A 14,053-nucleotide genomic window follows, 5' to 3' on the forward strand; every position below is an offset into this window, starting at 1 on the left:
GGGCGGGCGGCGGGGAGCGGGGCGGCCGGGCTGCAAGCGGCAGTGAGAGGCCGCGGCGGCGACTCCGGGATGCGCGGCGTGGAGCGGAGCGGCGAGCTGGAGGCGCGCGTGGGAGGCCCGGGCCGTCTCCGTCACGGGCGCTACCAAGTGGCAGTCGCGGGAGGGGGGACGAGTGTCATCCCCGCCTGCCTAGAGCTCCCCCGGAGCTGCCACTCACCTGGCGGGGGGCGGGAGGGGGCGAGCCGGACACGCCTCTCTGCCCGGCAGCCACCGGGATGGCCCCTAGCTGCCGAGCCGAAGCGACGCGGCCGCGCCGGCTGCCCCGAGGGGCTCGCCGCCCGCGGCGCACGGACTCGCGGCGGAGGATGCCGAGAGGCTGGCGGCCGACAGGCCACGCGTGCGAGCGCGGGCGGGCGGGCGAGGAGGAAACGCAAGCGGGGCAAGGACTTTGGAGAGGAGGTCAGAGAGCGCGGAGTTGTGACTGCAGTTGTTGCCATGGTAACCGGGGGACCGGATGTGGCGGCCTCAGGGTGCGACGGGGCGCTCGCGTGCCGCCGGAAGCCCGAAGTCCGGCCAGTGCCTCCCGGTAACGCGGCGGAGGTGCTTTTCCACGTGCGCGAGCGAGCAGGGGCTACACCGGGGAAGCACAGCCTCCCGCTGCGCGGCAGACCGAGCGAGGCCCCGGGGTGGAGGATGCTGCCGCGGATCCACAACCCGCCGGAAGTGGCATGGCGAAAGCCTCGGTCTCCCGGCCCACCGCCCACCCGGAAGCGGAAACAAACCTAGTGTGCCCCTTCCTCACTGCCCTCCAAATCCTGCTGCAGCCATTGCCGCAGCCACGATGCCTAAACGAAAGAAGCAGAATCAGCAGCAGCAGCCGCCGCAGCATCCCGCACTGTCCGACCGGGACGAGCCTGGAGACGAAGAGGACGAGAGTCGCCTTGGTGAGGGGAAGGGCGTGCACACGCCTGTCAGCGGGCCGGGGGCTAGGCGAGGGTTGCAGTGCGGGGGAGGGGGCTCGAACGGAAGGAGGAAGGGCGCACGCGTGGAGGTGGGGCGGGGGCGGGCTAGGGGAGGGCTGCTAGTGGAACCTTAAATGAGGAGTTTGCTTGCTTGAACCCTCCACCTCAGTCTGGCTCCTGACCCTTTCCGGAGAAGGCAGGGGAGGTGGCGGCTAAAGATCTGGCTTGCGCAGCCGCAGGATGGCGGGGGAGAGGGGCGGCAGCGTTATTACAGATTGTGATGACCGGGAAGACAATTTGTGACCACACTTCCACTGGTTAGGTGAAAGTGCAGCCTTCTGTGAACTACTCCCCCGAGGGAAGGAGAGGAGAAAAAAACTATGATGGGCCAACAGTTAAGGTGAGGGATTGGGGTTTGTGGAATCACTGGGCATGTTGTGGATGCAGCTGTGATGGAATCTCCACTGTTTTGCTCAGTCTCGGACAACTCTGCAGAGGGACGGGCAGATGGACGGGGTGAGAGATTGCGGCACTGCTGAGTGGATATATCTGACTTTATTGGTTAAAGAAAAATGAGTGTTAAAGACCACGTAAGAACGAGATGATCAGTCCTTTGCACCATTCTGATGACTGTGTTTTCACGTCTGCTCTTAGGACCACCCAGCCTTCTGGGCCCTCCCCCCATGGCTAATGGAAAGCCTGGTGACCCCAAGTCAGGTGAGGAGGAATGGGCCCTGATGCGTGTGTACCTCAATGAGTGATTGTGTATGTATTTAGAAACATGGTGCTGTCAAAATGTCGGTTTCCTTCCAAATTAACTCCTAAGTCTGAGGCTTTCACAGCCTGTCTGTTCCGCTTGTGTAGGAATGAACCTCCATTATAGGGAAACACAGACTCTACATGGCAGAGCATAGGAAGATTTGGTGCAAAGCTTTAGTAGCTATGACATTGTGGTTTTCATAGAATGATCGACATTCTTTGTAATTTGTAATACTTGAAAGACTGAGGCAGGAGGATCAGAAGCTCCTGGCCACCTCTCCTACATAGCAAATTAAGACCAGCTAGCCTGGGATACGTGAGACCCTGTCTGAGATAATCAGGGGGCCTGTTAATATATGAACATTTACGTATAAAGACGTAACCAAAGAAGTGGTTCTGTCAGTAAAGTGGTGATGTCTCATACATTTAGGGAAAACTATGAACTTTGATATTGTAGAAATACCAAATAAAAAATCAAGTCTAAGGAAACTGTAAAATAAACAGGATTAAAATAAAGTTTGTAAACAACACCCAGACCAGGCAGGCATAGTGGCAGCAAAGGGGATAGGAGTTGAGGATCCGCTTGGTCTACATGAGACCCTGGGGAGGAGACGTACTGGGGAGGTGCCCAGTTGACAGAATGCTCGCATCACACAAACGAGACCTGATGTCAGACCGCAGCAGCCATGTCAGGAGCTGGGTACAGGGCAGAGGTGGGGGCTCCAGGGCTTGCCGGCTGTGAGTGAGGGCCAGGTTCAAGGAAACGCTACCAGGCTCTGGCCTCTATGCATACACACACTGTGCTAGTCCTAAAGGAGCAGCATCAAACAATACGAATTTCTGTTAATCAGATAACACTGTAAGCTAGCCCTGAGACCATATAACTACTGTGTAAACAGTACAGAGATTTATTACAAAACTAAAAATGAGGGGCTGGAGAGATGGCTCAGTGGTTAAGAGCATTGCCTGCTCTCCCAAAGGTCCTGAGTTCAATTCCCAGTAACCACATGGTGGTGTCTCACAACTGTCTGTAATGAGATCTGGTGTCCTCTTCTGGCCTGCAGGCAAACACGCAGACAGAACACTGTATACTTAATAAGTAATCTTTAAGGAAAAGAAAGAAAACTAAAATTAAAACACACGGTGGCGAATGTCTACAACTTAGGAGGGTGAAGCAGGAGGACTAGCAGTTATGGAGCTAGCCTGAGCTACAGACCCTGTGTAAGGAAGCAGAAGGACGGAACTGCCACACAAGCCAACAGTTCCATTTCGGGATGTATTTTTACAAGGAATTGAAAGCATGGTCTTTTGGGGTTGGGTTTTTTTTGAGAGGGTTGCTATGTAGCCCAGGCTGCCATTAAAGCTAACAGTATTTATCTTTTCAATGGGATATTGTTTCATCTTACAAAGGAAGGAAATGTTTAGGGCCCAGCATGCGAACCTTGAGAACACGGCGGGCACGGAAAGATAAGTGCGTTCGCTGTCTGAAGTGGGATGCGGGCTGCTGGGTATATAAGGAAAGGGCTTGTTCAGAGGAACCCGTTCTGGTTCTAGGATTCTGTGTGATAGCACGTGAATTTAGAGTATTGAACCATATACTTAAAAAGTAGCTGATGTAAGCCGGGTGTGGTGGTGCAAACCTTTAAACCTTTAGTCCCAACAGTTGGGAGTCAGGCAGGAATTCCAGGACAGCCAGAGCTATACAGAGAAACCCTGTCTCAGAGGGGAGAAAAAGGTCAGGATAGTGGCTACCTTCTGTGAGAGGAAAGGGCACATAGATGGATGTCTCTCTTTGAGGCTGGGGATTTAGCTCAGTAGTATAGTAATTGCCTAGTGTACACAGGGTCCTGGGTTCAATTCCCAGCATGGGATTAAGAAGCACTAAGAAAACTAATTTCTTTGCCTGGGTGATGGAAGCCCAGGTAGAGCTGTGATAATTGGCTTGTGCACTTGAAGTGGTGTGTCAGAATGCTTTGCCCCCGTGGATGGGGGAGGGGCTTTTGTCGGGGGTTAGCTGCTCAGCAGTCACCCTTCCCTGTCTTTCTCTCTGTAGCTCTTCACAGGGGTCCTCCAGGATCAAGGGGACCAATGATTCCACCACTGCTGAGTCTCCCACCTCCTCCACGGGGTAGAGGCCCTCTTCGAGGAGGCCTTGGTCCTAGAGCTAGCCCATATGGTCGTGGTTGGTGGGGTGTCAATACTGAGCCTCCTTTTCCTGGGCCAGGCCATGGGGGTCCCTCTAGGGAAAGCTTTTACAAAGAGCCAAGAAATCCACGAAGGCTCAAAAGCTGGTCTCTTGTCAAGAACACCTGCCCACCTCCGGACATTCCCCCGGTGATGGAAGGTAAGGCCCACCTTGTTATGCCTGTGCCTTGTCCTGCATGCCAGCATGCTCCCTCCGGTCTCTTCTCCTTTGGGCTGTCTCTGAGAGCATTGAGAATTAATGCATGGCTTTTCCCAAGTTAAGGATTCCTCTGCCACTGAGCTGCCAGCTACTTGTAGCATTAAACATCTTTCTTCCCTCAGAAAGAATGCCTTTCCAAAATACTTGGTAGTCTGGGGGCTGGAGAGGTGGCTCTGAGGTTAAGAGCACTGACTGCTCTTCCCGAGGTCCTGAGTTCAATTCCCAGCAACCACATTGGTGGCTCACAACCATCTATAATGAGATCTGGTGCCCTTTTCTGGCCTGTAAGCAGACATGCAGGCAGAATACTGTATACATAAGTAAATAAACCTTTAAAAATCATTAAAAGGGCTGGAGAGATGGCTCAGTGGTTAAGAGCATTGCCTGCTCTTCCAAAGGTCCTGAGTTCAATTCCCGGCAACCACATGGTGGTTCACAACCATCTGTAATGAGGTCTGATACCTTCTTCTGGGCTGCAGACATATAAACAGACAGACTATTGTATACATAATAAATAAATAAATAAATCTTTAAAAAAAAATACTTGGTAGTCTGGGAGTGGTTGAGCAAGCTGCATAGTGTCCCTGAGCTCCACGCTCTACCCCTAACACAAGAACCAGAGGGAGTGTGTGTGGCAGAGAACTGGGCTCTACCCTAACACCAGAACCAGAGGGAATGTGTGTGGCAGAGAACTGGGTTCTCTGCATCCTGTTTCATTTTCTTCCTTACGATTTTTGGGGGGTTAGGGAAGGAAAGCTGTTTTTATTTTTGGGGTAGTGGACAGGTTGACCTCAAATTGTAGCAGTCTTCCTGTCTCAGCCTCCTGCATGCTGGGGTACTCGCTCAGGTGTTAAGCTGTTGTTTTCCCTTGTTCACAGACAAATCTGACCGCCCTGTCTGCCGACACTTTTCTAAAAAGGGCCACTGTCGATATGAAGACCATTGTGCCTTCTACCATCCAGGCGTCAATGGCCCTCCTCTGTGAGACTGTGCCTTCCCACACAGGCTGACCTCGTGGCCCCATCATAGCTACTTGAAGGTTCTCCTATCACCTTCAGTCAGCGACATGTCCACCCCATTCATCACCTCCCCCGTTTGGGGTCCAGAGTTGTGGTTGTCACTGGTGTGCGGTGTGCACTGTCTTCTGATCCAGGCTCCAGACCTTTGGGACCCCGTCTTGCTCCGTTCCACCGCCTCCTGGATCTTCCCCTCTGCCAAGTGACTGCTGAACAGGAAACCTTTGGTGCTGTTTCTTGTGCATCTGTTGGCCTGTCCCCCAGTATTGCCCTCGGTTCCCAAGGACCCTGGAGCAGCCTGCAGTCCTTTGACAGGAAGCCCCAGTGTTTGCAGCTGTCCAGGAAGTGCACCAGGTTGTCTGGCCTTGGGGTCAGGTTTGAGCGACTGGTCCAGGCTTGCTCCCCGAACAGCCTACCCCTGCTTTTGGACGTCCTAGCTTCTTGTCAGTAGCATGAGCCCCACCGCTAAGGCCTGTGGTCACTGTGCTTTGTGAAACTGTGCATCCCCTGTCGCCTTCCTCAGTGTCTGTGGCATTTTTGTGACTTCCCCACACTAGATAAGTTTTTCTGCCAAATCGAGTAAGGCTCTTGGTGCCCTCCAGATTTCACCTACCTCCCAGCATGGGAGAACGTGAGCCTTCCTGTCGTGCCCTCTCCCCTGGTGTCAGTTATTCTGGGTCTGACAGCCAGTGATGTCCTGCAAAGCCTCAGGCGGGCCTCCCCACCCAGCTCCTGCCTGTCTCGTTTTAGTTGGGCCCTATCATTGTGGGACCACCAGCCCTTTCATTTGAACTCTGTGACTCTCCCCCTGGACAGTGAGTACTGTCCCCTCTGACCCTCCTCTCTGACGTCCTTGACACTGGTTGTTTTCTGTGAAAACGGCAGTGAACATGTTGTGTTTTGAGCTGGCCCTGAGGAAGAGGGTCAGGAGGTGTGGGCAGGAGGGCGAGAGTTGTTGGAGAACTAAGAGTGACTTTTTTTCTTTTTAATGTTTTTTTTATATTAGTAATAAACACAGTGGAAACCGGTATTTTTTTTCCCTTGTTTCTGTGTTCCAGTCACCATTACCCCATTAGTTCATCAGAGGCAGCAGAGTAGTTCACTCTGGAAACGGGGAGCAGATCAGGTAATGGCAAGGATTGCGGTCTGAAGGAGACACAGATGGAGCAGAAATGGCCAAGGAGAGTGCAGAGTGACCTTAGACACGCAGCATAGCATTTGGATCTGATGATGTTGGGCTTTTTGAGGACTTCCTGCTTCACTGTGGAGAGATTGGACAAGCCTGTCCACTCAGGTCGGGGATCAGACTTGGAGATTTAAAAAACAAGAATTTAAATTTTATTTTATGTGTATAGCTATTTTGCATGTGTGATTATGTGCCTGGTGCCCCTGGAAGTCAGAAGAAGGCATCAGATCCCCTGGGACTGGGGTTACACACAGTTGTGAGCCGCCATGTGGGTGCTGGGAATTGAACCAGGGTCATCTACAAGAGCAACAAGTGCTCTTAAACACTGAGCAATGTCTCCAGCCCCAGAAATGGATATTTTAGTTGGTAAAATGGTGGCACAGGCCTGAATAGTGGAATTGGAGGAACTTCAGTGTGTGTGGAGCAATCAAATCAAAAGCATTTGGGGCTGGAGGCAGGGCTCTGCCATTTGCTCTTGAGAACCTGAGCAGAGAACAGCTCACCGCTCCCGGTAACTTCAGTTCCACAGGATTTGGCGCCCTCTTCTGGCCTGAGAGCACTAGGCATGCACTCAGTGCCCACATGCAAGCCAAACACACATAAAAGCATTTTTTTAAGACTGTCAAAGATTGAGCTTGGAAGTACATCTCTACCCCAGCAGCAGAGGCGAGCCAGGGAGGGAGGAGGACCCTCTGGAGAAATGGGGGGAAAGTGACCCAACTATGTCACTAGGACAAAGCCAGCATTGGCTTCTTCTGATCTGTTGGTATTAGATTAGAAAGTTGATGGGGACAGAAGCATCATGGGGGTCTGGAGGTGTGGCCCAGTTGGTCGAGTGTTTGAATAGTATGCATGAAACCTTAGGTGCAATTCTTAGAACATATAAATTGGGTCTGGAGAGATGGCTCAGCAGTTAAGAGCACCAGCTGCTCTTCCAGAGGATCTGGGTTCAAGTCCCAACACCTACATGGCAACTCACCCCTGTCTGTTACTGCACTTCCAGGAGATCAGATGTACATGCAAGCAAAACACCCCAATGTACATAAAAAAGAATAAGATAGGCCGGGCGATGGTGGCGCACGCCTTTAATCCCAGCACTGGCAGGCAGAGGCAGGCGGATCTCTGAGTTCGAGATCAGCCTGGTCTACAGAGCTAGTTCCAGGACAGGCTCCAAAGCCACAGAGAAACCCTGTCTCAAAAAACCAAAAAAAAAAAAAAAAAAAAAAAAAAAAATTTAAAAATTTTTTTTTTTAAAAAAAAAAAATACCAGGTGTGTAATCTCAATACTCAGGAGGGAGGTGGAGACACGAAAATGGGGGCAATTCAAGGTCCTCTTTGGCCACTTAATGGCCTTGAGGCATGCCGAAGGATGGGCGCTGGCCCTGTGGTAGAGACGCCTCCCTCGAGCTCCTGTGCCTGCCATTCTTAGAGTTAGAAGTCCTGATTGTGGTTTAAAAGGCATATGCTTCTTGGGAGGCAGAGGCAGGCGGATCTCTGAATTTGAGGCCAGCCTGATCTAAAAGGGAGTTCTAGGACTTACACAGAGAAGCCCTGTCTAAAATAAAAATTAATAAATACAAGAAGAAGATTAGAAAGTAGTGGGGAATGATTGAGGAGGTGTTTGTTCTGTTTTAGTAAAGAGGCCACTCACGTGTAATAGTGCCGACCTGTTGTAATCCCAGCTCTCCCAGAGACCGAGGCAGGCGGAGCTCTAGGAGCTCCAGACCAGCCAGGTCTACGTTGTGAGTTTAGGACAGCCAAGTACTACATAGTGAGCCCTTGTCTCAACGACAACCCTTTAAAAAGGTGTGCTTCCTGGGCAGGATGTGGCGACACAGGCCACCAACTCTGCGTTGGAGGCCATCCTGGTCTACACAGCGAGTTCCAGACCAGCTAGGGTGACACAGTGAGATCAGAGATGCTTCAGCCTCTTCTCCCTACCCAGAAATTATGTCGTTCTTCGGGTGTCACCGCGTCGCCTTCAGCAGCTCAGGCGTGGGGACCGTCACAGGGCGCAGCCCACCCCAGACCACACCCCCAGCCCAGGGCGTGGGCGCGCCAGGGCCGCCGGGGGGCGGGGCGGTGACTAATGGAGAGTCCGCCCACTGGCGGCCCCACGCCGCCGGAAACGGAAACGGCGCCGGACGCCTGCGGAGGACTCGCAACTGCCGCCGCGATGCCGAAGGGTCCCAAGCAGCAGCCGCCCGAGCCCGAATGGATCGGGGACGGCGAGGGCACGAGCCCCGCGGGTGAGCGGGGAGGAGGCAGGAACGGCCAGGACGACGGCGGCCGCCGTGGGGCGTGGGTCCTGCGCATGTGCGCCGGGGGCAGAGGCCGCGCACACGGGGCCGTCCCAGAGCCCCGGGAGGCGAGCCGGAGCATATGGCACCGAGGGAGGGACGAGAGGACAGGAGCCGGGACTCGGTCGGACGGGACTGCCCGAGTGTTAGCCTTGAGTTCGGATAGGGTCTGTGGTCAGGGATTACTTTGGTACTTGTGCGATGTGCTGTGTGTGTGGAATGAAGGGAACAAGAAGGGGCTTGAAGTCACTTTGAGGGAGATCATAGACACGAAAGACTACAGTAATTTCACATTTGGTTTGTTTTAGTTAAAACAAACTTTAAAAAAAAAAAAAGACAACAGTCACTCTACATAGCCCGAACTGTCCTGGAACTCACTCTGTAGACCGCGCTGTTCTCTAGAATCCCCCTGCCTCCGCCTCCCAAGTGCTGGGATTAAAGGCGTGCGGCCGCCACACCTCGGCATAATTCAGTTTTATGTAGCCAAAACTGTCGTGAATCTCTTTCCTTAGCCTGTTAGCTGGATTACAAATATAGGCCAGGAATGTTAATATTCAAGTGTTTTTTTCCTGCTTTGTAACTCAGGAAAGTTTAAGGAAAGCTATAATATGGGGGTAGGAAGAGGAGAGGCGCGGCGGAGCTCTGGTCCCGCAGACCTATGCGATGACCTGTGCACGGGCTTTTCTCACTCCAGCTAAAATGTCAGGCATGGTGGCTCACACTTTTAATTCTAGTGCTCGGGAAGCAGAGGCAAATGAATCTCTGATTTTGAAGCCAGCAGGATCTACAGAGTGAACTCCAGGACAGCCAGGGATACGCAGAGAAACCGTGGGGGTCGGGAGGCGCGGGGCAGACTGGTGGCTCAGGTCTGTAATTCCAAATGTGTGGGAGGCCAAAGCTGGAGGCCAGACTGGGCAATTTAGTGAGACTCCGTCTCAAAGTTAAAGGTGGAAATAAAGGACTGAGATGTGGTTGAGTTGTGAGGAGCCAGTGTATGTGAGGCCCTAGGTCATTGGGATTGGGCTCCACGGGCTGGCTGGCACGTGAAGGTCCTGAGTGTTAACCCTGCACTCCCTCTGACCTGTGGGCTCCAGTCACCCAGTGAGTACCAGGCTCAGGCTTGAAAAGCATTCTGGGTAGGATGTGTAGAGCAGAGACTAATGTAGGTTTCTATGTCTGGACTTAGCAAGGTACCTGGGAGGATAAGAGTCCACAGCCTAGCTGGGGCAGGAAGCAGGAAAGATGGGTAGGGCCTCTGTTGGCCTCTGAGGCTATAGAGAGACTGTCTTTTATTATATCCAGGGCTTTTTGTTCTGTTTTGTTTAGTTTTTTTGGCAAAACAGATATTCAGTAAGACTTTCTGATAAATAAGGAGTGTGGAACACATGGGATTCGGATGCAGCGATGCTTACTGTGGGGCTGGAAAGGCTCAGCAGGTGTGACTTTCTAGCGCCCTCTGCTGGCATTCTGACACGGCAGATAGACGTCCCTGCCTGTCAAATAAGTCCTCCTTTAAAAAGGAAGCAGTGACAGCTCCAGGCGACTGATGACTCTGAGTGAATGTGGCCTTCAGAAACCATGGTAGTGTCCCGGCCAAGGAGGGAAGTCGTGATTAATCCTTCCTCTGTGCACGGAGAGTGGAAGGTTGCATGTGTAACAGTGGGCAGAAGTGAGCAGTGGACCAGACTCCTTTGTGCCTTGAGAGTCTTTCGGGTCACTCTCTAGGCTAGAAGACTGCATGGGAAAGTGACCAGTTGTCCTTTACACTGTAGGTTGAGCACAGCCTGGGTGTTCATCTGCAGATAGGGTAGGGGATCACACACAGTACAGTGGGATAGGGAAAGCCATTCTCTTCCACTGAAGTGAACGCAAGGCTTGAAGGTACCAAAGGTCACACCAATAACGCACTGCTCCTCGGCCAACTAAAAGCCTTACCCGCAGCCTGACCGTGTCCCATTTGACCCGCGTGTTTCCACATGAGTGTGTCTTCTCACAGCTGGTCTAAACATGGCATTGTGACCCACCTGTGCCATCTTTAAGCTTCCTCCATAGGAGCCGTGTGTGGCACTAGGTGTGAGGCTAGCTAGCCTCTCCTCTCCACCCAGAAAAATCTACTTTTTCTCAGGGCCCTTGCTCTTTTGTTTTTCAAGACAGAGTTTCTCTGAGTAATAGCTCTGCAGAGCAGGCTGGCCTTGAACTCACAGATCCACCTGCCTCTGCCCAGCTTGAAAAAATGTTCTAAGGAAGTAGTGTTTGGAAGAGCAAAGGAAAGCAGATGGATTGTTTTGTGAGACTGTTTTCCGGGTAGAGCCAGCTGGAGCTCAGGCTGCTGGGTGTTTGTAAAGACCTAATGTTGTGATTTCTGTTTCACCTTCCAGACAAAGTGGTGAAAAAAGGCAAAAAGGACAAGAAGACCAAAAAGACGGTGAGAAAATGAGGGTCCAGGAAGGGAAGTGGCTGTGGGTGTTCCAATGTGTATAAATGGACCTGTGAGGTCTGAGGAGAGAAAGGGCTTGCTAAGAAAAGGGACTCTGGGTGGCTGGGTAGTTTTGCCAGTCGGGAAGCAGGAGGCACATGGGCTCATGGGAGAGTCTCAAAGAATTCATATTTTTAAAAATTCAGAAAGAGCTGGGCAGTGATGATGGTGTTGCATGCACTCAGGAGGCAGAAGCAGTCAAATATCTGAGTTCAAGGCCAACCTGTCCACTAGGGTGAGTTCCAAGACAGCCAGAGCTACACAGAAACCCAGTCTAGGAAGAAAAAAAAAATCAGTGGCCAGACAGTGGTAGCACACGTCTTTAATCCCAGAAGCAGAAAGGGGCAGGAATCTGTGAATTGAAGGGCACCCTGGTCTTCAGAGCAAGTTCCAGGACAGGCTCCAAAAGCTACAGAGACTCCCTGTCTAGAAAACCAAACAAACAAAAACCATAAAAGAACAAATACTGCTGTCTTACAGGTCTTCAGGTTGGGGAGTTCAGTGGGCTCATGGCTTCAGTGGTCACGCGTGTGTCATACTTGTACAAAAATGGGAACCAGACGTTCTTGGGGAGCAAACATGAGTGAGAGTTAGGCATGGTGAATTCAGATAAAAAAAAAAAAAAAGATGACCACTGGTAAAAAAAAAGATGACTTTGTAAAGGAGAGAGAGGCAAGATAAGGCCTCCATGCACACAGCTGGCGGCCTCTGAGAGGCTTGCTGCGTCTTGTCCCCTTTACAGTTCTTTGAGGAACTGGCAGTAGAAGACAAACAAGCTGGAGAAGAAGAGAAAGCCCAGAAGGACAAGGAGCAGCAGCAGCAGCAGGTACCCATGACGGGCTGGGAATCCCGGGACATCTCGGACCCACCAGCCCCTCTGAGCCCTCAGCTGATAGGACTTCAATTAACTCCACATTGTTTCAGCAGCAGAAGAAAAAGCGAGACACCCGAAAAGGCCGACGGAAGAAGGATGTGGACGACGATGGTGAAGAGAAAGAGCTCATGGAGCGTCTTAAGCAGCTCTCTGTGCCAGCCAGTGATGAGGAGGACGAGGGTAAGTTTCTGGAGGGGAAACCAGGAGGTGGTGGCGCACGCCTTTAACCCCAAACTTGAGAGGCAGAGGCAGGGATCTCTGAGTTCAAGGCCAGCTTAGTCTACAAAGCAAGTTCAGGACAGCCAGGACTGTTCCACAGAGAAACTGTGTCTCAGAAAGAAAGGAAGGAAGGAAAAGAGAGAGAGAGAGGGAAAGGAACCTGAGGGACGGGGAGGCATCCGAAATTCATGGTTGGTGGGGAGTAAGGCCTCATTCCTTGCAAGGTCTTTGTGTTGGTGAAGTGAAGGAGCCAGACACTGGAATCTTCTTGACCATTTCCTCTCCTTGTCCTTTCAGCGCCTGCGCCGGTTCCCCGAGGAGGGAAGAAGGCCAAGGTGAGCTGTCAGCAGGTGAGTAGAGAATCCTAAGGGCAGCCGCCACAGCCCCACTGACTTCTGAGGTCTTTTCCTGCAGGGTGGGAATGTTTTTGAAGCCCTGATTCAGGATGACAGTGATGACGAGGAGGAGGAAGAAAAGCATGCTCCCAAGCCTGCCAAGCCAGAGAAGAATCGCATCAACAAGGTGAGGCGTGGTTTCCTGCTTGTAAACCAGCTCTCCTAAGTTTGCCCTGGTCGTGCTGCCAAAACTCATCTTTACTTAGAGTTGTCTGTCTTGCCGCAGTCTTTAGAGATTAAAACTCCAAATCTGAAACAAAGACCCTCCGCCTGCCTCTCTCCTTGGGACTCTGCCATGGCATTGCAGCAGTTTGGCTGCGTCCTTCCTTGCTTAAGCCTTTGCTGCCGTTCTGCTGCTGCTCCCCCCAGCCTTCTAGCCCTTGTCTGGTTTACTCCTGCTTGAGTGGCACTTTCTGGGTCTCATGTCGTGTGTCCACCCCCCACCCCACTCCCAGCAGCCCTTTTGAACCGTGGTGGGCTCTCTGGAAATGTGTTTGTAAGTGGCAGAGTAACAAAGTCATCTGTGTGTGTCCCGCAGGCTGTGTCTGAGGAGCAGCAGCCTGGGCTCAAGAACAAACGGGGAGGAAAGGAGGAGAAGTCCAAAGGGAAGGCCAAGGTGAGAGCTGCAGGTGGCGGCTGCAGGTGACAGCTCTCATCAGTGGAGCGTTTCCTCAGGCCTGTCTTTCCCTTGTTAGCCTCAGAGTAAATGTGCTGCTCCAGACAGTGAAGGAGAAGATGATGAAGAACTAACTAAAGGGAAGGATAGAGAAAAAGTCAAGAAGGCAGAGCAGGTCTGTGTTCTGCTGGGGCCCAGGGCGGGAGGGGTGAAGTCTGTTGCTGTCCTGCGAGGCAGTGGAGCCTACTTTTAATCCTGGTGCTCGGGAGAGAGGCAGAACTGAGTTCCAGCACAGCCGGGACTGTAGGAAAGGGCACTGAAGTAGTGTTTAGGTTTGTCTCTCTGTCTCATCTTTTTACAACTCTTGGAAAGTGGCAGCCATTTTACCCCATGGACCACATGAAGACAGGCATTGGTCGTCAGGTTTGGCCCAGAGGCTGGAGCTGCAGCACTGGATGGAAGAGGAAAAGGCCTGGAGTTTGCCTCTGTCTGTGCCATTCGCTGGCACTGTGATCTAGAACACGCCTTGTCGAGTGCGGTCTCAGTTATCACGTCTGGATGCTGTCGTGTCTCTGTCTCTGTAACATCCTCAGGCTGCACAGTGCAGTGTTTTCTTTGCATGTTAGTGACAGAAGTTCATTTGTCCCACCCTCGGTTACACTTGGAAGTTAGTTCTTTAGTTACAGGCCTTTCCTTTCATTACCTACCACACATTTCACACTGGTGGTTTCTGGTGGCAGTGTTGAGCAAGGACTGTATGCAGCCCAGTGGCTCGGGATGAGTGAGAGCGGACCATAAGCTAGACCAGGCTGGGTGGGAAGGACAGCTCCCTGCAGGCTGGGGGGG

At 52.2% G+C, this 14,053-nt stretch overlaps 3 protein-coding genes across 5 annotated transcripts in view; all 3 read left to right on the top strand.

Moving 5' to 3' along the window:
• LOC126494402 (H-2 class I histocompatibility antigen, D-37 alpha chain-like) overlaps positions 1-4,997 on the top strand; it is a 154,198-nt gene extending 149,201 nt beyond the window's left edge. The window contains exon 8 of the transcript XR_007589999.1: positions 4,332-4,997. The gene's annotated coding sequence lies outside the window, so the exon portion shown is untranslated. The remainder of the gene's footprint in view (positions 1-4,331) is intronic.
• Positions 55-6,171, top strand: Prr3 (proline rich 3). 2 transcript variants are annotated; one of them, XM_050131774.1, is made up of 5 exons: positions 809-944; positions 1,285-1,362; positions 1,617-1,679; positions 3,775-4,065; positions 5,004-6,171. In XM_050131774.1, exons 3-5 carry the CDS (start codon positions 1,646-1,648, stop codon positions 5,108-5,110), a joined length of 432 nt encoding a protein of 143 aa, XP_049987731.1. In that variant the 5' UTR covers positions 809-944; positions 1,285-1,362; positions 1,617-1,645; the 3' UTR covers positions 5,111-6,171. The 2 variants fall into 2 exon arrangements, with proteins under 2 accessions (XP_049987730.1, XP_049987731.1); XM_050131773.1 differs by lacking the exon at positions 1,285-1,362 and having other exon boundaries at positions 55-944.
• Positions 6,172-8,419: 2,248 nt separating this feature from the next.
• The window catches only part of Abcf1 (ATP binding cassette subfamily F member 1), a 10,987-nt gene continuing 5,353 nt past the window's right edge, over positions 8,420-14,053 (top strand). Inside the window, exons 1-8 of one of the 2 annotated variants that reach the window (XM_050131780.1) lie at positions 8,420-8,576; positions 11,006-11,052; positions 11,846-11,929; positions 12,028-12,157; positions 12,494-12,531; positions 12,611-12,718; positions 13,130-13,207; positions 13,287-13,382. In XM_050131780.1, the coding sequence (XP_049987737.1) occupies positions 8,504-8,576; positions 11,006-11,052; positions 11,846-11,929; positions 12,028-12,157; positions 12,494-12,531; positions 12,611-12,718; positions 13,130-13,207; positions 13,287-13,382 (654 nt within the window). In that variant the 5' untranslated portion in view covers positions 8,420-8,503. The remainder of the gene's footprint in view (positions 8,577-11,005; positions 11,053-11,845; positions 11,930-12,027; positions 12,158-12,493; positions 12,532-12,610; positions 12,719-13,129; positions 13,208-13,286; positions 13,383-14,053) is intronic. The other variant, XM_050131781.1, reaches the window with a different exon arrangement.

The sequence above is a fragment of the Alexandromys fortis genome, unplaced genomic scaffold, assembly GCF_014885135.2.
Source record: "Alexandromys fortis isolate MF-2015 unplaced genomic scaffold, M_Fortis_MF-2015_v1.1 scaffold_390, whole genome shotgun sequence".
Classification (NCBI taxonomy): domain Eukaryota; kingdom Metazoa; phylum Chordata; class Mammalia; order Rodentia; family Cricetidae; genus Alexandromys; species Alexandromys fortis.

What these genes read in the sequence shown, in the direction of transcription:
- Prr3 (XM_050131773.1), top strand. Translation starts at nt 515, where the DNA reads ATGTGGCGGCCTCAGGGTGCGACGGGGCGCTCGCGTGCCGCCGGAAGC. An exon ending in AGAGGACGAGAGTCGCCTTG is followed by an intron (nt 945 to 1,616) that starts GTGAGGGGAAGG and finishes GTCTGCTCTTAG; the next exon opens with GACCACCCAGCCTTCTGGGC. An exon ending in GCCTGGTGACCCCAAGTCAG is followed by an intron (nt 1,680 to 3,774) that starts GTGAGGAGGAAT and finishes TTCTCTCTGTAG; the next exon opens with CTCTTCACAGGGGTCCTCCA.